General features: G+C 42.8%; 2 protein-coding genes across 6 annotated transcripts; both read left to right on the plus strand.

Moving 5' to 3' along the window:
- The first annotated feature begins 2,189 nt into the window (after nucleotides 1-2,189).
- Nucleotides 2,190-4,217, plus strand: rps15 (ribosomal protein S15). Its single transcript, XM_035412603.1, has 4 exons — nucleotides 2,190-2,321; nucleotides 2,746-2,831; nucleotides 3,415-3,649; nucleotides 4,053-4,217. The coding sequence occupies exons 1-4, from the start codon at nucleotides 2,319-2,321 to the stop codon at nucleotides 4,164-4,166; spliced, it is 438 nt and encodes a 145-aa protein (XP_035268494.1). The 5' UTR covers nucleotides 2,190-2,318; the 3' UTR covers nucleotides 4,167-4,217.
- A 2,987-nt stretch (nucleotides 4,218-7,204) lies between these two features.
- On the plus strand, nucleotides 7,205-23,427 carry dpp9 (dipeptidyl-peptidase 9). 5 transcript variants are annotated; one of them, XM_035413769.1, is made up of 21 exons: nucleotides 7,205-7,379; nucleotides 10,138-10,228; nucleotides 10,398-10,636; nucleotides 11,383-11,495; nucleotides 12,481-12,654; nucleotides 12,780-12,972; nucleotides 13,899-14,009; nucleotides 15,091-15,219; nucleotides 15,988-16,049; nucleotides 16,138-16,238; nucleotides 16,759-16,936; nucleotides 17,183-17,342; nucleotides 17,834-17,913; nucleotides 18,017-18,169; nucleotides 18,347-18,482; nucleotides 19,176-19,321; nucleotides 19,617-19,763; nucleotides 20,177-20,329; nucleotides 20,951-21,093; nucleotides 21,678-21,789; nucleotides 22,356-23,427. In XM_035413769.1, the coding sequence occupies exons 2-21, from the start codon at nucleotides 10,173-10,175 to the stop codon at nucleotides 22,446-22,448; spliced, it is 2,679 nt and encodes an 892-aa protein (XP_035269660.1). In that variant the 5' UTR covers nucleotides 7,205-7,379; nucleotides 10,138-10,172; the 3' UTR covers nucleotides 22,449-23,427. The 5 variants fall into 5 exon arrangements, with proteins under 5 accessions (XP_035269660.1, XP_035269659.1, XP_035269663.1 ...); XM_035413768.1 differs by having other exon boundaries at nucleotides 7,206-7,379; nucleotides 12,777-12,972; XM_035413772.1 differs by having other exon boundaries at nucleotides 7,206-7,379; nucleotides 12,780-12,948.
- Nucleotides 23,428-25,058: the final 1,631 nt, after the last annotated feature.

Consider the following 25,058-nt stretch of genomic DNA (forward strand, 5'->3'; position numbering starts at 1 on the left):
AATATTTTTCATGTTGTCTCTTGACTTCTTTAAACGTATGTTCTTTACCTTATAGCTTAATCGATATTCACATTGTAAAAAAGCAATGGATTTCACAGAAAATAAAAGGTCATTTCTTTCCATAAGAACATCACATCCTGACATCAGCAATATGACATTACCCCTGAAAAGCATGAGTGATGAATGAAAAATTGTTTTCAGACTTCCTACAACAAATCTGGCTTTTCACATTTACATATACAGCATGCCTTCATAGGATACACCACATTCGTTGTATTTTGAAGCTGATTGCTTCCTTTCCCCATTGTATTAGCATGCAACTAAACCATCTAAAAGCAAATTATCTAGCTTAATATATAAACTGTCTAGAGCTTATTTTATGCATTTGAAGTCTAATTCTGCATTTAAGTGATCAGGATAATTTTTTTACTGCCTACATGATTTGCAAATGTAATTTTCTCTCACAGAGGAAACCAAATCCCCTGCTGGTAATTCATGGTTGGATGGACTTAAATTTCACATAATCTAATATATCAAATAAGACACTAACTGTGTGAAGGGTAAGTTAAAACTTTATGCAGCTAGCTAGTAATGATTCAAAATTAAAGACTGAGACTGACCTGTTAACAATAAAGGAACAGTAAAGTTAAGGTCTACTCTGGTACAATACAAAGAGAATCCGCTATTTAGAGGTCTTGTCATTCATTTGTCTAGAATATGGAAGCAGTCAAGTAGACATGTTGACATTTCCAATACTTTTTGTTCTTTCCCCATTTGGCAACATATATTGACAGTGTCCAAACCTTTTGTTTGTCCCTTTTGCCTGCAAGAATGTTCACACCTTGAATCAATACACAAGATCTTTGGTCATTCTAGGAATACATACCCTCTACAAGGTTCTCTCTGACTGATGGAAGGATTATTTGTCTGAGTTAGCAACATTAACTAAGGGGGGTGAAACTTGGGATAAACGTTTGATTACACAACTAGACTGCATTTTGCTTTCAAGCATATGGAGTTCCCTGGAATGGGTAACTACAGCCCTGTATTATTGCTGAGTCTCTCAGTGCATCTCCACTCAAGGTTTTGTTCCTTTATTACAAATTTATAATTTGGTATAAATATCAATCTTGATGGGACTGTCTTTCGGGACAGGCCAATGAGGATTTTAATGCGATTTCAGACTGGAATGTTATTTGGGGTTTTTTTGGGGTCCTTTTTTATCCTCTCCAACAGACACATTCTTGTTCTCCAACAAACATATTCTTACTTGGTACCTAGGGAGTTTATAGCATTATGTATGTATTCTTTATCATTATTTTTTTGTGAAGTAACTGTTGGCCAGAACCTGTGCATCCTATTTGTTGTCTACTCATATTAGTTCAGAATGGACATTTCTGATGACAAAATATGTAATATGTGTTCTCTAAATCCTTATCTTACCTTATCTTATATCTTCTATATATCTTCTAATGCCCTGTTATAATGTCTTTAATACCCACTTATCCTGGTCAGGGTCGCAGGGGGTGCTGGAGCTTATCCCAGCGTGCATTGGGTGAGAGGCAGGAATATACCCTAGACGGGTCGCCAATCTCTCGCAGGGCACACACACCATTCACTCACCCATTCTTTCTTATGGGAAATTCAATCTCCAATTAGCCTTCCTGCATGTGTTTGGACTGTGGCAGGAAATCCACGTAGACACAGGGAGAACATGCAAACTAAACACAGAAAGGCCCAGGCCTGGATTCGAACCCAAGATCTTCTTGCAGTTAAGTGACAGTGCTACCCACTAATGCCCCCCCAAAATTCAGTTAAACATAAATAAAAGATGTCTTTTTGGCAGGCAGTCTAAACATACAAATATCATAAAAAATGTATTTAAGATATGTATTGTAATAAGGTGTATAACAGTTTCTGTTTCCATAGTACCTTAAGCAAGCAACCTCCACCCTGTAAAAGCTCCAAATACCATAGGTCTAACCAATCCAGCACACATGCATTTACGCTCTCTCTCTCTCTTTAAAAAATTATATCTTGATAACAAGTACAAGCACAACAAATACACAACAAAGGTAATTATACAAAGAAATGCACATTTTTTTGCTAGTGGGATGTACAATTCTATATAAGAACTTTAAACAAATCAAGTCCGCGTACGCTCTTTATTGATCTACGGCTCTGGATCTTGATGGTGGAGTGTTACGTATCTCTCGTCTCTATGGTTTTACGCATTTACGACGCTGACGGAAATTGTAACCACGCGATAACAAGGGAAACGAGAACTAAAACGTTCTTTTCCGGAAAACTCTGGCAAGATGGTGGGTCACATCATTTCAGCGCTATTTTTACCCCTGTACAATCTTTGTCCATCGTGCCTAATTGTGCTTCATTGATGCTAGAATAACAGCACAATACAACGTTTTACATACGAGAATGGTTAGAAATCAGTATTTTTAATTTTCTGAAATCTGTCTAGTTGCCAGGCTGGTGTTGGTGAATTCAGGGCCGCTGTCGTTATTACTGGCTAGCTAACGTTTCACTGTAGTTGAAGCATGTTTTCAAATAAATATGTTGCAGAAATGTGGAAATTAATGTAACGCAGGGTTGGACACTTTGTTTGGTCGCTAGTTTTCGTTCAGTCTTAGCATGGTTTTTCACTAACTAGATATTTGTTTTGTATATGTTACTAAACCCCCCCATGGTGTACCATTTAACTAAATTAGCCTACCAATGTTTTTCCAGGCGGACGTTGAGCAGAAGAAGAAGCGTACCTTCAGGAAGTTTACCTACAGAGGCGTAGACTTGGACCAGCTTCTGGACATGTCCTAGTGAGTGACATTACCTTTTTATCGTGTGGTCATTACGGACTCACAGCAACTAAGTGCTTTCTGATGACTGCTTTAGTTGATGAACATGGTAGAACCCTTTGCCCAGGACTGTCTTTATTAAACATGTGTATTCACTTCGGGAACTTTTAATAGTCTTACAGTTCTGTGGAAAACGTGAAGGTGATAACGTACTTTACATATTAAATGACCGTATGAAACTTGGCACATGGATGTCTTTTTCGTTTGCATGTCCCACTAGAGAGCATAGGGTGCTTCTGTCTGGAAAAATTTTCATGCCAACCCTGCAGAGTGGTACATAACTGCCCTAATCGCCTTTGTCAATGAGGCAAGGTTTTTGTCTGCTGCCACTTGTATCTTCATGTAAGAGAAGTTACTCTGGTTGGTCAACCCCCAGGATTTTTTCTGTGCCAGCTGCAAATTAAGCACACTCAAACAAAATGGCCACACACGTTAGCTGGAGAATAGCAGAATGCTGAGGCTGTCATTATGGGACGTATGCTTACAGAATGAGATTGTGGCAGTGCTCAGTGTTTTACTTAAATTTAAACTTCTTTTCTACCAGTGAGCAGCTGATGCAGCTGTATTGCGCCCGTCAGCGCCGAAGGCTGAACCGTGGTCTGCGTCGCAAGCAGCAGTCTCTCCTGAAGCGTCTGCGCAAGGCCAAGAAAGAGGCACCCCCCATGGAGAAGCCTGAAGTGGTGAAGACTCACCTGAGGGACATGGTTATCCTGCCTGAGATGGTGGGGTCCATGGTTGGAGTGTACAATGGCAAGACTTTCAACCAGGTGGAAATCAAGGTGAGAAATCAAAGCATTCTCTCTGAATCAAGGTGACTGTAAATGTCTTAACATATATATTCTGCATATCTTGACTTCTTTCTTAACACTATCATTGATGTTGTCAATGTAAAAAATGTTTAAAAATCAAACTGTCCAGAATTTGTTCTTTTGCAGATGGCATGAATAACATGGCTAGCTACCTTTAAAAATACAGTTTAAATGTATTAATGATGAAGGTTCACAGTATTTGTTATGACTCTGCATTGTTTGCAAAAAATAGACTAGTGCCATAGTGTCTCTTCCCCCGACACCCCCAATAATGGCATTTGGTCGATACGACAAAATGACTAACTACTTGGGTGTGTTGGGAAGAAATGAATGAATGAATAATGGACTAATGTGTAGCCTTGTTCCTTTTCAGCCTGAAATGATTGGCCACTACCTGGGAGAGTTCTCCATCACTTACAAGCCTGTTAAGCACGGTCGCCCTGGCATTGGAGCCACCCATTCTTCCCGCTTCATTCCGCTAAAGTAGAAATGGTGTGGTTTGTGTGGGTGTAAATAAATGTCGAACACAATTTACCATCTTCGGTTCCGATATCTGTTTCTTGTTCGTATTTCTAAACATGGTCTCTTGGATTGTTATCCATCAAGGTTACTTTAATGCAGTTTGAGGGCACTTAGATTCCCATTTTCAGCTTTAAAAAAAAAAAAGTCCTGTGATGTGCACAGTGGAAACTTGCATCTTAATTTTACAGGAACTAGACGCAAAACTTAAATTAAAATTAATTTTACATGTTAAACTTGTACAACATTTTGATTAGATGGCTCATATTGAAAGCCCTCTTGTTTCATAGTGATGGGTAAAGCAGTTCTTTTCAGTGTACTGTATCATCTGAAAATATCCCATATTGTTTGTTTTGTTTATTATATACAGATTAGCAGCGACACACACGCTCCGTTCAGTGAGTGTATCCTTATAGCTGTCCTCTAGCTGTCCAAACAGTAACGTGTGTGTGCGTGAACACACCCCATTCCTCCTCCGAACGAATGACTTGAATCACTCACTCAGTGAGTGAGTGAATCCCTGCGAACGAATCACGTTCGCTCGCAACTGACTGAGAGCTCAACTGAACTGACTGAGAAATGAACGGATTGTTTCAGGAAGTGATTCAGTTCAGTTTGTTCACCCAAAAGATGTGTTCTTTTGAACGAATCATTCACGAACGACACAACACTACTGTTTTTGTCTTAGTGACAAATTGAACAAAGCTTCAGATTGGCTGGTCAGAATTGGGTGAATGATGGGAGAAGAAATGGAGGTTAAATGTGTGTGTGTTTGTTTTTTTGGGATCCACAATATCAGGGTCATGAGGTCAATATCAGGGCGATGGTTTAAGTCAAACTTGGTGGTATTGGGCCAATTCCAAGATTGTGAACAATTATGAGGATGCAAAATGCATGCCCCAGAATGGTTTTTGATGCACCCCTGGCTGATATATTTTGAATGCAGATTAGTTATTTTTCTAATCATGAGGTCACATCTGTGCTCATCAACATGAATGTTGAAACTTGGTTGCCGTTTGTATTTATACCATTTGTGCCCTAAAATAGGGAGGTGTTGGCATACAGGTCACTGGCTGGAAATGGCAGTTGTCATTCTGACGCCGGCTTCAATCAGAGGTTCTGTTCTGATATAGCCTTACTGTCCATTATCCTCCACTGTCGTTTGATGTAACTTCATATGGTATAACAGCCAAATTAATCATGTTTAGGTACATTGGAACATAATCTTGTCAATTTTATGATTTTGTCTGCCAAGATTGCTACCAAAACAGAGGGCACTTTCTGGAAAATTTGCAGCAAACCAGTTAATGCTTGGATGCTAGGCAACTTGCCACTCAAACTTTGACTACAGGGAGCCACCCAGAAGACTCATGAGGAGGTCTTGCAATAAAAAATCTGTTAGATTCTCATTATGCCAAATGTCTGTAATGCATTATGTAGAGGGGTAATACAACTGACATAAAACGTAATCCTTGCATCACTGGTGCAACAAGTTCAGGGGACACGTTCCATTCTTAGAAGTCTTTGCTAGTTTTGTATGTAAAATTTTGAGAGCCAGGCAAACTCAGAATGCCAGCAACATTGGTAAATGTGGAAGATACATTAACATTATTTTGTGATAGTTATGCGTGAAAAATCGCAGCTGCTGCTGCGCAGTCTACAGTATGGCACCCACACTCGGTCCTGGGGCACCCCTGTGTATGCTGGTTTTCATTTCAACCACAATTGCAATCCCAGCATTTTAACAAGCTGTTCATTTTTCTTAAGTGCTTTTCATGTTTAGCAGGATTATTTACCCTCTTAAACCACATTGTCAGAAATAGCTATACATGCAAAGACTAAAATTCCCGTGTTTATACTATGCTTATTGTGCAACATTGCAAACAATTACATACGGTAAACTAATCAAATTATAGTCAGGTAAATAAATAGGCTCCTGTCTGATGAATGTGGACACCTATAACAATCGAGTTTCTTGTTCAAAATGTAAGCTTGTCTACTCTAGGGGTGTCAAACTCCAATCCTGTAGGGCTGCAGTGTCTGTAGGTTTTTGCTCTTTCCTTTCAAATCAGCAGCCAGTTAAGGCCTTGTGAATGAAGTGTGTGAACTCAAGGCAATCAACAGGTTTAAAAGAATCACTGGTGGTGGAGCGCACAAAAAACCAGCAGACACTGCAGCCCTCCAGGACCAAATTCTGACACTTGCGGTTTATCTGTGAATCCCAATGTGTGTGCTATTAAACCACTCTAACTCATTTGAAATATCTTGCCTCTGTTCATAAGGCAAGAATTGCTAAATGCAGCAGGCTTAAAGCCTCTGGGCTGGCTGATGGACAGTCTCAGGAACAATACCTGTGAGTCCTTGTCAGGCTATAATACGTAGTCCTAGGCTAAAAACAAAAAATCCATGAAAATTTCCATGGGAAACAAAATTAGTCTAGGACCAGGCTTAATGCATGTCTAGGAAAACAACCCATAGTACAATAATATTGCCTAGTAACTTATGGTGTGAGTGATTATAATGCAATATGAGGCTATATAATTGTTATGTATGGAAAAAATATAAGAGAAAGCGGAATACTTAACGTGACACTAACTGCAGACTAATAAACACAGGTAACATTATAAGTTATCCTGACAGATAAAATAGTCTTGATTTATCTAGGTTTTGTCCCAAAACTGAGCGCTTCATGGAAATGTTACGCCTAAACGTGAATAGTTGTTGTCATTGATTGAATATTTTTCTATTACCATATTCAGTGCCTCCATGACAATCCATATGCTAGAGGCTGAAGCTGTCCCTATACACGCAAGTTTAGGATTAGCTAACCCCTACCCACATCCCAACCTTCAACTTTAGACGAAACAAGCGAAACGGATTTCGTACCTGCACTTACCTGTAACTTTTTTTGCTATGGTAAGAAGCTAAATGAAATGCGCTTGTATTAGGAACTGACCGGGACACGTTTCCCGTGTGCCTTGTTTAGCACTGCAGTAATCTCTCCCGGGTTAAAGGTTCCTGCTGCTTGGGCTTTCCCTGCCTGTTTCCGTGATCGTTTATTGACTCTTCCTGTCTATATTCCAGGCCATGGACGCAATCCTTCAAAATTGTTGTTTTTGATATCAATAGATTTCGGACTGAGAACTGGTGAAAGAGTTAACAAGAGGCTGGAACTGGATCTGTAAGTACCGGTCGTACGTATGTTGGCCGGCTTCGTAGGTAGCTGCCAAAACTAACTATACTGTGTAGGTAGTGTTAGCTACAGCAAGCTAAGGACTGTAGCGAAGTACCGACAATGACTTAACATTAGCCGACTAGCTAGCTATACTTAAGGTTATGTCTGTTTAATGAATGGGGTTTTTCAAACGAGTAGACTTCCTCGCTTGGTACCTGGTTTGCAATTCAGTGTAATAAACCGTGAAGTACTAACATAATGTTAGTCACCTAGTGTGACTTTATTTCGATGTGAGCTAGCGCTAGGCTAGCTAATCAAATAATTGCCTGCCCAGCTACCGTACAGAATTGTCTTGCGATCCTGCCAACTAGCTAGCTACATCGCTAACTAGCTATCGTTCTTGGCTAGCTAGGCACTTTGTCATCGGAACCAGCCAGCTACTGATATGCGGGTTCCCATTTATGAGCGACATAGGCAGCTAGACAATTAGCTAACGTTAGCTGCAGCAAGAGCTACAAATAGGTGGCTTCCTAACAGGCGGATTTGTTTTTGTCTTATCAGTCGTGTTGAGTAAATGTAATGAATGAAACGTAAAGAACTGAACAATATATTTTATTCTTCGTGAGCGATGTGCGTGAATATCGTTCCTGAACGTTCCTGCGATTTTAACAACAATTAATACCATAGCTCTGTAGCACCGGATAAAGGAGGCATCATATTGCCATTTACAAATGGCAATTCTGTTATAACTAGTCTAGCTATGAACGTTTGAAAAATGTGTGCCAGGAATCGTTTTTTGTTTAACTAGATGGCTAACGAATTGTGTGTTTGGTTGTGGTGTATTGGTGACAGTCTTGGAAATTTTGACATTTAAGCGAGCTCAATTTGAAATTGGATTTTCTACTACGTTCTTTTTTGTAAACCACGCACAATACCAATTAAAAAATCGTAGCTAACCGTAGTAACAAATGAGGGATTCCGCTGATTAGCCGGATCGTTTTCATGTTGTCTACTCACACACAAGAGAAAAGAATGGATGCGCTCCAGGCAATGTCAGGTTGTATTGTTGCAAGTAACGCTAGCCAGTGCAGTGGTGCTCTGTTCTGATGCCTCAAGTAAAACAATGTAACGTTGGTGAGGTAATGTAGCGCTGAAAACCCGGAGATCACTAGTGATAGAAAATGTAGTAACAAGTAAATTACGAGGGAAGTTAAATAGAAGCCTACATTATTTATTTGCATTTACATTTTAAGTTAGCTTTTATGACGAAGTAAAAAGTATTAAATGGCAAGGTAGACAAAACCACCTTGAGATGCCTGTCTGTTTAGCCTACTAATGATGTGATGGATGGTGTCGTAAACGGCCGCTTTCACGCAAAGTCCTTAAAACCGCAACAAAACTCCGTTGTTTCAAGAGAATCTGGGGGAACCTGTGCTAAGTCCCAGTAAAAACGTGTCTTGCTGCCCAGATTTTTTAAAATGTAAAATTCCATTGAAGTAGTTTTAAGTTCCTTTATTAATGTTATTAATGCAGCTCATACTAGTGATAATACAAGTACTGATTTTTTTTTTTGTATTTCATTCTTCACTTGTTATTCAGCCCATTGTTATGAGAACGTACAGTTTTCAACCCCCCCCCCCCCCCCCCCATACAAATAGGATGATGGAAAAAAAGAATGTTGTTTTGAATCAAGTTCAGCCAAAAGTGGAAATCAAGAAGAAGATTGATAAAATGCTAGCGAGTATTAATTAATTGAGCTGAAACTAGAATAAGGTCAGATGAGGACAAGATAAGTCACAGTCATAGAATCATAAATGGTGCAGGAGATGTCTCTTTGCCATGTGGTGGTTCAGTATTCAGTTAGCTCTAAGAAATCTTATGAATGCTTGCCTTGCTTCTTATAATAGTCTTGTTGGTTGCCCTGTGAAATTTCTTTTCGACTTATTGCACTTTGAAAATGTGGAGTTAGGACAGGACATTCCTCATGTATGCGGTATGTTCTCATTGAGACGCCATTGCTATGTGGTGTCGCATCACTTTGGGTCACAGAGGCAGAAGGAGTTAGACACGTACTGGAAGAGGATCATCCATTTGAGAGATGTTCTGGTGCTATAACTCTGTGAAGACTTCCACTGAAGAATTTTGTCATGAATCTGCCCATCTCTTCGGTTGTACTACCTGTCGCCTGTTTTTATATAGTTTCTTGCGGGTTATGGAAGTTTTGCAGGGCGGAATCTGTTGTTGGCACCGTAGGTTTGGATATTATTTGACATGGGAATTTCCTCTTGTTATGCTGGAAAGTATTTTGATGATAGTGGTTTGTCCTTGTCCATTTGCTATGAAAAGGTGTACTTGTAGTAACACTAAACCTCTTCAGGAATGATACCACTTGATGCCAGATTTTTTTTTCCCTAATTATCGATATTAATATGGCTGTTTTTTTATTTTGTGCGCATAATGTGATTTTGTAGTACCTTTAAAACTTATTTTATGCATATATTTGTGCAGTTACGCTGAAAGGTGCCCTCTTGTCAGTTGAAAATTTGGATTGTAATGCAGTTGAGTGTTATTTAGCGTGCTGGTCAATAATGTAAAGAAAATGCAATATACTGGTGAATGGGGGGGAAAAAAAATAAATGTATATATTTTGGGGAGACCAGTGTTCGTGTCAATACTTTATTTTGATTAGTTCACTATGTAAATGAGTAGTTGGTTTCTGTGAACTAAAGACCTTTATTATTGATTATATTTTATCTCTTATTAGGTTGCCAAATCTGGTTGAGGCTTGTTGGCCGGTTAATGCATAGAGTAAAGAAGGTCAAACTTGAAGACGAAACTGAAGGTAGTTGGAAAAGGTATGATGTCATGTATTTGTTCTGGGGGGTGATTTGTAAGTCGTGAATATAGTCACTTGCTATTTGTAAGGGATGAGCGGTCAATCTCTATTTAATTTATATACATGTATTTCTACTGTACTGCCTTCATTGTGTGATACAGTGTTAACTCTCAGTGCTGTGTGTTTAGTTTTACAGCTGTCAGAATGACTGCGGTGGATGAGCTCTCAGACAGTACAGAGGTGGTGGAGATGGAGGATGTCCCCTCCCAGTTCTTTGTAGAGAAACACTCTTGGGACGGCTTGCGTGACATCATCCACAGCAGCCGCAAGTACTCTGGAATGATTGTCAACAAAGCGCCTCATGACTTCCAGTTTGTGCAGAAACAGGATGAGTCAGGTCCCCACTCCCACCGACTCTACTACCTCGGTGAGCTCACCTTTTCCCCCTTTTCAAATAAAGTATTTATCTTATATGATACTGTAATTTCCTGTTGGATACATGAAGTATCTGTCTATCTATCTGTCCGTCTGTATGTCTGTCTGTCATTCTGTCTGTCTCTGTCAGTCTATCTGTCTATTTATCTGTCTGTCTTTCACATACCTGGGAATAAACATCATCTTTTTTATATGCAACATGGTCACAGCACTGGTATTCACGTGCTTTTCAGTAGGACAGTAAGCATGGTAGTCTATTTTCTCAGGATTTGCAATGTATATTGAATTTACTTTAATTAAACACCATGAATATTAAATTTGTGTTTGTGTTTCGTGCCAATTGATTTGCCCTGCTTTGGACTTGCACCTTAACCGAAGATAGCAGTGTCGTGTGTCTTACAATAACATTTGTTGAGGCCATTAGAGGTCGCCCTTGGGGCAAGAGTATGGCTGTCTTGTTGTAATAAGTGTGAGTGTGTATGACATGCTCTACCATTGGTATTTATGTTTATTGTACTTCATGTAGATAAGTTGTCTTATTAGCGAAAGTATTTGAAAGTTCGACCTTAATGATCAGGTCAAGAGAATTTTCCCTCTCCTGGAGTGAGCTTCAGTACTTCCTTCTCAGAAAAGACAGGTTTGATTGTCTCAAGCTTTGTGGGTAGCGGCAAGGACATTTGGTCCTACCGCTATTCAAAGGTCTGTCTGAGTTTTTTCCTTTGCACTGTGTCCAATCAGGAATGCCCTATGGAAGCAGGGAAAACTCACTACTTTACTCTGAAATTCCCAAGAAGGTTCGGAAAGAGGCCCTCCTGGTGCTATCCTGGAAACAGATGCTGGATCACTTTCAGGTAGGGCTCCGCTTTCTGCCCCAGTGCTGCTGACCTTTGTGGAGGTGCATTTTCACCATCTGCTGCATGTTCAGCCGAGGTTCTTTGATCCCAGTGAGTGCAGAGATTTGTCACTGTTACGACAGTTGATCTTGTCAAACAAATTGGAAAAAGGCAGCAACTTTATTTTTTGTACAAACAAGAATCTAAAAATGTTCAGCACTTAAAATACACCGCAGTAGCTTGCCAGAGCCTGCTGTACCCTGAAGAACCATATATTTGTTTGTAAACACAGACTGAGCACAGTGTAGTCTAACGCAGTGATTTCCCCTGTTTGCGTAGACACATGAGTAATGGGCTTAAGTGTTTCTGTAGCCAGAGCCAGTGAACATTTCCTGCCAGACAGACAGAAGTTGCTGTGATCTAAAAACAGGAGGAATTGAAAGGTTAACATGTTTTATTTTTATTTTTATTATGTTTTATCTTACAGGTTATATAACATGATGCATTCTGTCCTATTCAACTTAGCTTGTTGTTTTCCATCCGATGAGAAACCTTGTGAGCTAGGTACCAGTATATCTCAGACTGCATCCTATCCTCAACTCCTACAGGCCTTGAGTGAAAAGCCAAAAGGGAGTATGCAGCTGGACTGTGGAAAAATAACCAACTTTTCTGGCTAATGAGGAGATTGTCTTTAGTACCGACACACACGGTTGCACAGCCTCCCTGGGAGGGAGTAACGCATTGCTGTAAATAATGCTTATTTAGCACGGTGTTGGCAGGCATACTCTTTCTGCATAAATAAAGGCCCTTATAATTCGGTCTAGTGTGAAGTCTGTTCCTGACTGGATTGCCTCTTTATTACAAGACCATGGTGTTTTCTTTTTCTCTTCAACCAATCAGAGTTAAGATTTATTTGAGGAATACGTGTTTTTAGATCAAATTAGTGCTACAGAGATTGTGTGGGCCTGTTTTTTTTCACCACTGGCTTGTTTGGCTCCTCCAGGCAACGCCCCATCATGGGGTCTACTCCCGGGAAGAGGAGCTCCTGAGAGAGAGGAAGCGGCTGGGAGTCTTTGGGATCACGTCGTACGACTACCACGCCCACAGCGGCCTTTTCCTTTTCCAGGCCAGCAACAGCCTCTTCTACTGCCGCGACGGCGGTCACAACGGTTTCATTGTGAGTGTACAAAGCGAGCCACGCCCCGATCGTTCCTCTCAATTGTTCTGCCCCGTGAACCCGCGTGCATCCGCAGTCAGGTCTGCGGGCCCCCCGTGCCTGAAAGCCTCTCTGTCGTTTAGCAGACCGCCCCGATGAAGCCAGTGGAGATCAAGACGCAGTGCTCAGGGACTCGCATGGACCCCAAGATCTGCCCGGGGGACGCCAGCTTCATCGCCTTCATCAGTAACAACGACCTATGGGTGGCCAGCATTGAGTCCGGGGAGGAGAGGAGGCTGACCTTCTGTCACAAAGGTCAGAGTGCAGAGCTCATTAAAGGTCCGAGCAGCGCTTCATTCAATCTCTCCAACTGCCACAGTGTTTCTCACTTTTATGGGGTTAATATCCTCTCATAAATCATTAAATAAATAATATGAACCGTACACACATAATATGAGATTCATAAATATTTAGTTTGTATCTTACAAGAAAAATAATTGGGTTGACAATTTTTTTGCACAAACCGGTCTTTCCCGGACAGACAAATGTAATAATACATTTTTATTATCTTGATGTGTTATTTTGTTCTGAAAAGTTGTAGTGGTATATGGGTGTTCATTTGACAATGACTTGGTGTACATTTAGACATCATGTGTCATGTGTGTAATTGCTTGCATTACTTTTTGGTTTTTATGGCATTCTTCACAGCAAGATATGCAAATGTATCCACAAATAGGTTTTTTTTTAACTGAGTCTGCTCCAGCCAGTGTGACAGTCAGTCGGTGCACCTAGTTGTTGTTGTTACTCTGAGCAATAATGATCTAGAGACTTTACTGAATGCTTATTGGTGATGTCTTAAGTGTACCTGTACCCTGTATTACATTGCAGACTTCACTTACTGGCAAAATCAGGGCTTGTACAAACAATCTAACTAGCTGGCTAAGGTAGCAGGTTTGTATAGCAGTAAACTAACAACTCACTCTTTAGACTCTCTTGTGAGTAGCCTCTGTCCTTACTTGCACAGCCATCCAGTAAGCCCAGCGCATTGACTTGTTATTCTGAACAGTCCAAACAGAGCATAATGATATAGTGTACAATAATAACCCCATATACTTTTACTGTTATTGTTTATTATGTAATATAATTTTAGTCCAAATGATCCATATGAATTTTTCAGAAAAGATACGTACATTGTATAATTTGCCTTTTTATCTTCTGATGCGTCTCAGTCTGCGCACTCAGCCCTGTCCATTTGTTTACTGCAGGGTTAAACAATGTAAAAGAGGACCCAAAGTCTGCCGGTGTGGCCACATTTGTGATCCAGGAGGAGTTTGATCGGTTCACAGGGTACTGGTGGTCCCCAGCTGCAGCAGAAGGTGAGTGGAGCACTACGCCCCCTGCCTGTCAGACAGGACTGAGTCAGGCGTTACCATTTTAGAGCAGAGCTGCCCCACCCTGTTCCTAGAGAGCTACCATCCTGTCGGTTTCCATTTCAGCCCTAATTTGGCACACTTGATTCTAGTCAGTGGCAACTCAATGTGATCTCTAGCTGTGGAGTGATGTGTGCTTTGTTAGGGTTGGAGTGAAAATCTGCAGGATGGATCTCCAGGGACAGGACTGGGCAGCCCTGTTTCAGTTATTATTTTAACTCAGACCGAATGGAAATTGTGCGTGTGTGTATTTCATTACCCACTTCCAAAGATTGATGGTGTGGAGTTTATGTGTTGTGACTCTGCTCTTTCAGTGTGGTTATGAAAATGAAATGTTTAGACAATTTGGTTTTGAGACAAAAGAGAAATGTTTTGTTCATCAGGGTTTAAGCAAGATGCAATTTCATTTAATGGCAGAAAAAGAGGTCCTTTCATTAGAGAAGAACTCCAGGCACGAATGAGAACCACATCCCATAAGCCTTTAAACCAAGCCAACAGCTTTTTAACAGCTTTCCATTACAGTCAGAGCCTTTTGGGTTCTTTATGGCTTGACGTGCTTTAAGAGCTATCAACCAGAATGGCTGTTTCTTTCAAGAATGTATTGTATGTATTTTGAGGTTCACTGATGAAAAGATTGAGTTGGTAGTAAGGCCAGTGTTCAGCTGTTAAAATGATCCAAAATCTTATTTGTTGTGTATTTGATATATCCGAGGCCTTAACTCTCTCTCTCTTTCTCTCTCTCTCTGCCTTTCTCTCTCTCTCTCTCTCTCTCTCTGCCTTTCTCTCTCTCTCTCTCTCTCTGCCTTTCTCTCTCTCTGCCTCTCTCTCTGCCTTTCTCTCTCTCTGCCTCTCTCTCTCTCTCTCTCTCTCTCTCTGCCTCTCTCTCTCTCTCTCTCTGCCTCTCTCTCTCTCTCTCTCTCTCTCTCTGCCTCTCTCTCTCTCTCTCTCTCTCTCTCTGCCTCTCTCTCTCTCTCCCCCTCCCTCCCTCCCTCCCTCCCCCCCCCCCCCCCCCCCCCTCTTGTGTCAGACTCAGACGGAGGGAAGACTCTACAGTTGTTATATGAAGAGGTGGACGAGTCGGAGGTGGAGATTATTCATGTGCCCTCTCCAGCCTTGGAGGAACGGAAGGCTGATGCCTACAGATACCCCCGCACAGGTGAGACCCCTCTCACGCACAGTGTGCAGCTGCACACAGAGCACACACCACCGCACAGCACAGTGCCTACAGATACCCCCGCACAGGTGAGACCTCTCTCATGCACACTGTGTGCAGCTGCACACAGAGCACACACCACCGCACAGCACAGCACAGCGCCTACAGATACCCCCGCACAGGTGAGACCCCTCTCACGCACAGTGTTCAGATGCACACAGAGCACACACCACCGCACAGCACAGAGCACGGACCAAGCATCTAACACAGCCATGCATGAATCCACAGGTAAACAGTCTGTATGGGATGCACAGTTGTACTTATCAGCACTCTTTGCTGATGGATTCACTCGCACAAGCACAGGGCAGCAGGATGACACTTCATGTGCAGCTCAACAAGCGGGCTTGCAGGGGCGAGATCGAAGATGTGGAATAACCTGGGTCACCCCTCGTTCTGAGGTCACCCCCCCTGTTTCATCCTGAGGTGACTTGGCTTTGAAGCAGTCTGCTGAGACCGTGAACTGAGTTCCGGCTCCTGACTCACTGCTGCAATTAAAGGCCTTTTGATAATGTTTAGGGGTGCTAAAGCCCATGCCAAAGGCACTTTCTGCTCCTGAACTGCGAAACTGCAGTAGCCATCCTGGCCTAACTTTGACCGCCTTTGTCTCGCCCCCGTTCAGATTCCCTAGTGTATCGGACACAATTTCCCTCCAGGAAGAGATAAAACTCAAAAACACAAAATAGGTACTGAATGTCTTTTTTTTTCCCACAGGGAGTAAAAACCCCCAAATCACCCTCAAACTGGCAGAGATCAAGACTGACCACCTTGGCAGAGTAAGAGATGTGTTTGGCTCGGATGGGATATTCATTGTCTGTGGATGAAGGTATTTCTATTGAGGCTCTGAATCGTGCTTTTGTGCAGATCGTGAGCACGCAAGACAAAGAGCTGGTTCTGCCCTTCACCACGCTGTTTCCCGGGGTGGAGTACATCGCTCGGGCCGGCTGGACCAAGGACGGCAAATTGTGAGTCTAAACGCAGCCACTTCCAAACCCTTGTATTTTTTGTTGCCGTTTGCTTCAGCAGTCCAAAAATGGATTGCGTGGTAGCAGTATGAGTGATTAAAACTTTTATGTACATGAGTGCTCTACATCACATTCAAGTTGCAGATGAAAAAGTGAGTGAAAGCACTTCGCTCTGTATTCCTGCTGGTGCAAGTGCTTTTTTCTACATCCCTAAAGGTGAAAGTGCATCACACTGCAGTCCAATTCCATGTATAAGTGGAATATTGTTATTGCGTGGATTTTCATTTTGGATTATGAAGTGGAGCAATGATTGTGCACATTTCCTGTTGCTGTTCGAATTCATAAGTATAAATCCACATAATAATTAAATCCCTTTTGTACGTACCGGGAAGCGCAAACAATTGCCGCAATGTTACTTCGAAAAGTGATGACTTTTACTGCTGACGCTAGTGAAATGGTGGCGTTTGGTTCCTACCTGTGCCTTGTGGTTGAGTGAGCTAGCCTGTGTTCCTCCCTGCAGTGCCTGGGCTGTGCTTCTGGACAGGAGTCAGCAGAGGCTGCAGCTGGTCCTGCTGCCCCCCGCGCTCTTCATCCCGGTCTGCGAAGACCAGGCCCAGAGGCAGGAGAGCGTGGAGGCCGTGCCCGAGAGCGTCCACCCCTTCGTCATCTACGAGGAAGTTACTGACATCTGGATTAACGTGAGATGCCCGGGGGTGGGGACAAAATGGGGGCTCTTGCATATGTCCTGAACTACACTGAAATGGCTTATTTGTCATGTTAATGTACGATGTGACAGAAGGTTCCTCCCACACTTCCTTTCAGCTTGCATTTGTCAGACATTTTTCCATCTCACTACTGTTTGGGGCTTCATTTGATGGCCTTGTTGTGCTCTCCACATGTTGCTTTGCAGTAGACCTTAAACATGCTCACTTTTACGCCGACAGGTTCACGACATCTTCTACCCGTTCATCCAGACGAATGATGATGAGATCACCTTTCTCTGGGTGAATGAGTCAAAAACAGGCTTCTGCCACCTGTACAAAATCACATCGCTGTTACAACCAGGCTGTTACCAGTGGTCCCGGGACTACAGCTATACTGACGGTAGGACAGCCACTGGTCTTCCTTATCTGATTGGCGTAATTCTTTAAGAATGAAAGCAGAAATGGTGACTCTGTTTAGGCACGAGGGGAAGGGGGGGAGGAAAGGGTGCAAGAAGAGAGAAGTGGAAATGACACATTCTCGTGATCTTTCTTTGTAGAGTACTAATTATTTTTATATGGACATCCCCCCTCCTCGATGAATGGGAAGGCTCCCACTTTTATTGTAAATATGCCTGTGTTATAATAGTTCTGTTGACTGGTGTTGTATTGAAGTGAACTACTTTCATTTCATATTAATGCTTCTTTAGCTTCTTTACTGCCAGGGAAAATGGTGTACGAATCCAGTAGTTGGCTTTTTCCTTTTAAGTTGTTTGCTTGGCTGCCTTAACCTTCTTAGCCAGTTTTCCCAGAATGCAGGGACAACATGAATGTGACATGTATCTTTTAAAACAGAGCTGTCATTGATATTCACTCTGGCTGTCTTTTCTGTAGGGGATTTCAAGTGCCCGATAAAAGAGGAGGTGACCTTAACCAGTGGGGAGTGGGAGGTGCTGGCCAGGCACGGGTCCAAGGTAAGCATAGGTGAACAAGGAAGCCAGTTAAGCTTTTTGGCAATTTCTGAATTGCTACATGCTTACAAGTTTTCTCCCACCCCCTCTTCTTTCCCATGCACAGATTTGGGTGAATGAAGCCACCAAGCTGGTGTACTTCCAGGGCACGAGGGACACCCCTCTGGAACACCACCTGTATGTGGTCAGCTACGATTCACCAGGGGACATCGTCAGGCTGACCAAGCCTGGCTTCTCGCACAGCTGTTCCATTAGCCAGGTAAGAGCTTCACTCTGGCATAGCTGCGTTCACTGCTGTTTGTGAAGACCTGTGTTTATCCTCTCTCTCTCTCTGTCCAGAGCTGATTCTGTGTGATTGAGATTAGTAAATGATTTTGAACTCTGATTCAGGCGCACACACTCCCCCCCCCCCCCCCCCCTTTTCTTTCCCCGACAGAATTTTGACATGTTCGTCAGCCACTACAGCAACGTGAGCACACCTCCCTGCGTTCACGTTTACAAGCTGCAGGGTCCTGAGAGTGACCCGTTGCATAAGGAGCCTGAGTTCTGGGCTAGCATGATGGAGGCGACAGGTGGGTGGAGCCTGCGGCTGCTGCCATTTTAATCATCTTTCAAGTGTCGGTAAAATAAGTGTTGAAGCTAACGTTAAGAACAAGTCAAGTTTGGAATTTGTGTGCGCACACACACACACGTGAAATGTCATGGCACGTGGTAGCGTTTCTGTTTTTGCTTTTATGGCTATTGCTTTCACAGTACCGTGCCTAAGTGGTGCTCGCCTGCAGGCACAGCCAATCAGGGAATGCTTCAGGAGTTATGGTGTATTTTTCCTTAGGAGCCCTGGCTCTGGAGGCTCTTATGACCTTGTGTTGCGGTCAGACTGTAAAAGGCAGGCAGCAGTGTGTAGCTGCTCTACTGTTTTCCACATTGAGTTACCACTACACTTTGAGGGCTCCTGTGTAATTACGTTCTTGTTCCAGTACATAAGTTAGCGCGGTAAAGAGACTTGCCCTCCAGTCTTCACTAAATTGTTGTGTCTGGGTGCAGTGCTACCTATGCTGCCTGCTGCCTGTTAGCGGTCCTAAGTTTGTGTGGGAAAAGTGATACAGGTGATTTTGGATTTGACTCTTGAATCTGGAATGGCCTAACTGAAAAGACAGCCGAAAAGCATGTGGAAGCGGAAATCCTCTGGCCTAGCTGCTGTTTTTTGACTCAATTTCTAGCAGTGGACACTCTCCCATTGGTATTCATTCTGTTTTGAGTTTCAGGTTGCCCCTCGGATTACATCCCACCGGAGATATTTGATTTCCCAGGAAGGTCTGGGTTTCAGCTTTATGGGATGGTGTACAAGCCACACAACTTGATACCTGGCAGGAAGCATCCCACAATTCTCTTTGTGTATGGTGGGCCTCAGGTATGTGGTAGACTATAGCTGTAAGCTTGGGTCACAAAGTGGCTGTGTTTTAATGCAAGTATAATACAGATCAAGATCACCTGACAATGCAGTGCAGGCAGCCTAGCTATTTAAATAATTTTTCGTGAGCTGGGTGTGATCTAGTTTTATATTGTCTTCCTATACCAGTGTTGTCAAACCGGTCGATCCACACTGGGTTGACATAATTGTAGCTGTCTAGGAACAAATTCAGGAAGATTCAGCAATGCTAATTTACGAGAATGAAGCAATACGTATCGTTTGTGTGTCTCCACAGGTCCAGTTAGTCAATAACTCCTTCAAAGGGGTGAAGTACCTGCGGCTGAATACCCTTGCTTCTTTAGGCTATGCCGTGGTGGTCATTGATGGGAGGGGCTCGTGTCAGAGGGGCCTGAAGTTCGAAGGGGCTCTAAAAAACAAGATGGTAAAGACGATCTATCCAGAGAGAGCTTGTCCTTGCATTAACCTTTGTCTGAATAGTGTTTAGTAGTGATCACTGAATGAGACTTCATGGCCCCAAAAATTGGTGGTGCTATCAATGAGGCACGGATTCCACCCAAGTATAACTTCCTCGTCCTGATTTTTGCCCAGTTCCACGCACAATTGAGCGTATGTGTTTAGTTGGCCTCTCCCTTTGTTCATGGTCTTTTGTTGATAGCCATTTGTCTGTCATAGATTGCTCCACAAAGACCCATTTGTGTCTTGATGTTTGCTGTTCATCCTGTTGCCTTGAAAAGAGGAAATTCACTGGGCTGAACAAAACTGCATTTCCTGTTCCAGGATTGAGGCCATCCTGACTGGCTGTAACAGACTGTGTGTTGTGCATGCTATCTCTAGGGCCAGGTGGAGATCGAGGACCAGGTGGAAGGCCTGCAGTACGTGGCCGACAAGTACAACTTTGTGGACCTCAGTCGCGTGGCCATCCATGGCTGGTCCTACGGGGGCTTCCTGTCCCTCATGGGCCTCATTCACAGGCCCAACGTCTTCAAGGTGATTCGGCTCAAAGGCTGACCATTTGGCCTAACAGTCACTCCAGGCTAACACAGTCTTTGTGGCATCTGCCTTGCCATTGTTTCACTAAGCTAAGGTTACTCTGTACGCCTTGTGTGAATCAAATTTGCATAAAGACCAAAAACAATGCCCATCCATTTTGTACACATAACAATTAATAGGCCAAACCAGTTGAGTCACTTTGTACACATTTCCCTGAAAGAACCAGGTACAGAATCTTTCATATTAAGGGACAGGCATGTTTGTACAAAAGCTGAACTGGCTCTTGTGTGTTTCGTGGTTCTGAGATTTCTCTTTCGCTCTCGCACATCTGACAAGTTTTAGAGATGTGGGCCATTTTGCAATGGCAAATGTTAACCAAAACATAGTCTGCAGGTCATTGACTGACATGCATGCTGTTGAAAACAAGATCTGAGGTTTTTGTTCAGTATCACTACATTAGATGGCCTGACAGGTTAAAAAAAGTTCAATTCAGTCTATAACATATGTGGTACAAGTTTTGAACGGGGGAAAAAAACAGGTCGTTCTTTGTCCTTGGAGAATTATTTTATTCCTGTCTAGAAATGCTGGCATAACCTTGCCTGTCACTTTGTTGCCCAGGTTGCCATTGCGGGCGCCCCGGTAACCGTGTGGATGGCGTATGACACCGGCTACACCGAGCGCTACATGGACGTGCCCGAAAACAACCAGCAGGGCTACGAGGCGGGGTCAGTGGCGCTGCACGTGGACAAGCTGCCCAACGAGTGAGTCACCTGACCCGGCGTGCGGTCGGCGCCTTATAGGGCATCCGGTGCGTGGGAGCGCCCTGTCCTGGCCGCTAGCGCAACCGGACACTGGATGTCAGCACGGGTTTGCACGCCCCGCTGGCCCAGCTGTTCGCGGGACGTGTGGGACGTGTGGGATGTGTGGGATGTGTGGGATGTGTGGGATGTGTGAGCGAGCTGTTCCAGGCTCTCTTATTAATGCGCCTCGCTGTCTTGCGTAAGCGCAGGGAATCCTGCAGATGTTTCCTCCGTTGCTTTCGGTGAAATATATTGTGTGTGTAGAGGCCTGGGTTACAAGCAGGGGACAGGAGGACTGTGTATTTATGCACTTTTTCCATGGCTGGGAGCCATAGACATCCTAGTTATTCCAGGCAGACTGGTATATGAAAAATGCACGACGTCCGCAAGACTGATTATATATGGTCACGTTGTGTTGCTTTCTGGATCTGTGCAAAAGTATTTCTCAATGGAAAGTTTTAATTTGGTGATTTGTGATGCATTTGTCTCATTCAGGATTTTTGTCCCATTTGAATTGCTTTTAATGCTTTAAAACTTTCTCCTAGGCCAAACCGTTTACTCATTTTACATGGATTTCTTGACGAGAATGTGCACTTTTTCCACACCAATTTCCTGGTGTCACAACTAATCCGTGCTGGGAAGCCATATCAGCTACAGGTTTGGACTAATTTTCTTTATGTTTGCCCATATTTAATATTAATATCACCATCATGTTAACTGTAGTCCTTTTGATTACTCGTATGTTTGTCAAATCAGATTTGTCTAACGGTGAAAAGGTCAGGCATCCGAGAAATGCTTTTGAGGTCCTTGTGGAAAAGACGGTGTTTGTTGAGTGTGGGGACACGTAGTTTTACGATGTGTGTTGTAGCCATGCACAAGCCCCACCTCCACGTAAATATAAAAGAAAATCAGTGTAAAGGCAATTTTAGTATTTTAATTCATTGTTGAACTTTTGAAAGTGTTGGTTAGGATGAAGAATGAGAGTAAGTGTGTCTGTGATTTTCTTGCCAAATGAATCTCCCTAAATTGGTCTTGTTTTATCTATCTTGTTTTATTTGGCTACTTGACTGTTTTTTTTATTAACCTGTCATATGGTGTTTTATTTGTGACCATTCCCTATAAAAATGTAGTTTTGTTATTATTAGTTGCCATGTTTTGTGTTTTATGTAAGAATGCGTCCCATATTAAGTCTTGTGCTCTCGCCCTCACTCTCGCCCCCACAGATTTACCCCAACGAGCGGCACAGCATCCGCTGCCCGGAGTCAGGAGAGCACTATGAGATCATGCTGCTGCACTTCCTCCAGCAATACCTCTGATATGGGCGCTCCGGGCCAGGCGGCACCTTCACGTCCCCCGTCACGTCACTCGCCTCCCATCCTCGCCATTCCTCCCGCGCTCCTCCCGCTCTCATGGGACGCCCTGTCCCGAGCGACCGAGCGCCCCCCCCCCCCCCCCCCCCCCCCCCGCCCCACCCCCCCTAAACGTCTCTCTGCGCCGAGCTCCCTGTCCTTTTCTCCCTTGTGCTTGCTGTCTCTGCGGATGGGCGGGTTTTGAGTCTGCTGAGTGGCGCTTAGCCCCGCGTCACAAACTGGAGCCCTTTCACCTGTAACGGAAGAATGGAAAAAAAGGACACAAACGCAAAGTTTTGAATCGAAACGATAACTTGCTAGTAACTTATAATTTTATTTTATTATGGTCAATGTGCCACTTTCAGCTTCCTGTTTCTTTTCTGGATCCCAGATAAGTTTGCCAAATGATTTTTTTTTGTGTCCAGTCAGTGGCTTAAGATGACATGTAACAAAACACAAGGTATCACGTGCACCAAACACATTGCACACACACACACACGCACACAGACACACACACATTTTACTCCTGTTCATGTCTTTACATGTATTTCAGAGTTTCCCTTTGATTTTGTTTTTATTTCAGGCCCTGCAGTTATACATCAAAGATAAAATGGTTTCATTCTGTGAGCTAAATCTAAAACCTTGGGGGGGGGGGGGGGTGGCAAAGGGGAGGGGGAGGGTAAATTAATAAAAAGTGGCTCTTAGTGAAGGAAACCACCCACTACTACCTGCACCCAGTATTTTAAGTGTGTATTATTAAAAGAAAATATTTTTATGAATTCTTATTCTTTTATAATGAGTGTAAAATGTAGCTGCTCATTAAACTATTGCAATCTCTCTCACTTTGCTACTCTAGTTATCTAGAACTGTTGTGGCATTTGCAACCATTTCCAAGATGGCGGCTTGCCTACTTTAGGTGACTGTAATAAAATTATAACTTATAATATGCTGACAATTTTTTTTACTGGAAGAAATATGCAAGATGTTCTGTATCTGATATATGGGATTTTTGCAAGGAAACTGCACTGTTTGTGAGCGTTGAGTATAATTTGAGTCTTCAGTGCTAGATGTGTGCATTTAAAGTTGGCAAGCCTATCATAATGTCCTGTATTGAAGACTTTTGCAAAAGGTTGAAATCCAACAGTTGCATTGGTGAACTAGTTGCTTTTTGTGGAATATGACATTACCTGTTAAAGTGGTAACTGAGTCATTTTACACAATGTCTTCATCCAGTAGAAGGCAAGAAATGATTCTGGTTTTAAAACTAGCATGTGGTTTCATGGCTACTTGATCACCATACTTAATTCCTGGACCTGGATGAGATTCCTGTGCATTATTTTCCTGCAGAATTGGACATGCTGCACACATCTGTCACTGGTAAGTGTACCTGGGAAATTATCAAGGCTGTCTACAGTCCTGTTTTCGGAAATTGAAGAACAATGAGTATCAGTTGAGTATTAGAATTTAGTTTTGTCAATTACAATAATTTTTATGATACTGATACGTCTTGGTGAATAATACCAACGTGTCCATTCTCTTCCCAAAAAGCTAGACATATGCCAGGGAAAAGTGAAACCTAAACTGAAACCATTGTACACCAGTGGGTATTTCAAGAAGCAGGACTATGGAGTTACCTGGATAACAGTAAAACCAAGAACATGAAACGAACATGGACTGAAGTAGAAAGAGGTGTTCAGAGTTTTAGTGCAGTAAGAGAGTTCACTCCGTAATCCTGCTTTGTGATATACCCCCCTGGTCATTCACCCCATTTACAAATGAAAGGTCTAGTTCTTGCCGTGCATTTCTCCTCTGGTCTGCCATTTTCTTCCCCAGTTGTGTATTTAATTCATAGTTATTCAATGATCAGACCGTTATATTGCATCAGAATTAGAGGTACCAAATAGTGCATGGGTGGTGTCCAGCTGTCTGAATCACAGGAGTTTGCCAGTTTAGCCCTGCTGCCTTACAGATAAGGAGTAAGTTGCTGATTTGAGTGTCAGTTGAAAGCCCAGATGTTATTGCAACAGGGCCATTTAATCATGACCACTAGCAGGTGGGGAGTCTCCACGGGTGTCTGCTCTCCCTGGAGGAAATGGCTGCTGTTGCCATGGCTGCAAATGATAGATGGCTATTTTACTGCAGCGTGTCAATAGCCCCAGTGTTGTAGGGGAGATTAATAGCACTGCTGGAGCCAGGGCTCCTTCTGTCATCTGAAATGAAATGGGCTAAAAACACCAGATCACCTCCGCTGACAGTGTTTATCTGCAATTTTTTTATTTGTTAATTTTAAAAAAATAATAGCTGCACCTGTCCTTCGACATTTTAATGCCAGCCATGACCTTTAAAACAATATCTACAGGATTTTTTTGTTTGTTTTTTTCCACACTTTTTTCTTGAGTTTACTCTCTTTCGTATGGTGTAATCCTGCAGTGGTTAGTTGGCAAAAGCTTATTTTCTGTGTATTAATCATGTATGCCTGAGTGATTTTATAGTCAGTGGACAGTAAAAAATAGTAATAATAGTCTGGTGTTGCAGAGGAACAGCGCACCAGTTAGTTCACTAGAGGGAGCTGAAAGT

Source organism: Anguilla anguilla, chromosome 4 (genome assembly GCF_013347855.1).
Source record: "Anguilla anguilla isolate fAngAng1 chromosome 4, fAngAng1.pri, whole genome shotgun sequence".
Lineage (NCBI taxonomy): Eukaryota > Metazoa > Chordata > Actinopteri > Anguilliformes > Anguillidae > Anguilla > Anguilla anguilla.

Excerpts from the sequence above, each read along its gene's own strand:
- rps15 (XM_035412603.1), top strand. Across the intron at positions 2,832-3,414 it reads CAGCTTCTGGACATGTCCTA|TGAGCAGCTGATGCAGCTGT; the intron begins GTGAGTGACATT and ends CTTTTCTACCAG. Across the intron at positions 3,650-4,052 it reads TCAACCAGGTGGAAATCAAG|CCTGAAATGATTGGCCACTA; the intron begins GTGAGAAATCAA and ends GTTCCTTTTCAG.
- dpp9 (XM_035413768.1), top strand. The coding sequence starts at position 10,173 with ATGCATAGAGTAAAGAAGGTCAAACTTGAAGACGAAACTGAAGGTAGT. Across the intron at positions 17,343-17,833 it reads GGACTACAGCTATACTGACG|GGGATTTCAAGTGCCCGATA; the intron begins GTAGGACAGCCA and ends TCTTTTCTGTAG. Across the intron at positions 21,790-22,355 it reads GGAAGCCATATCAGCTACAG|ATTTACCCCAACGAGCGGCA; the intron begins GTTTGGACTAAT and ends TCGCCCCCACAG.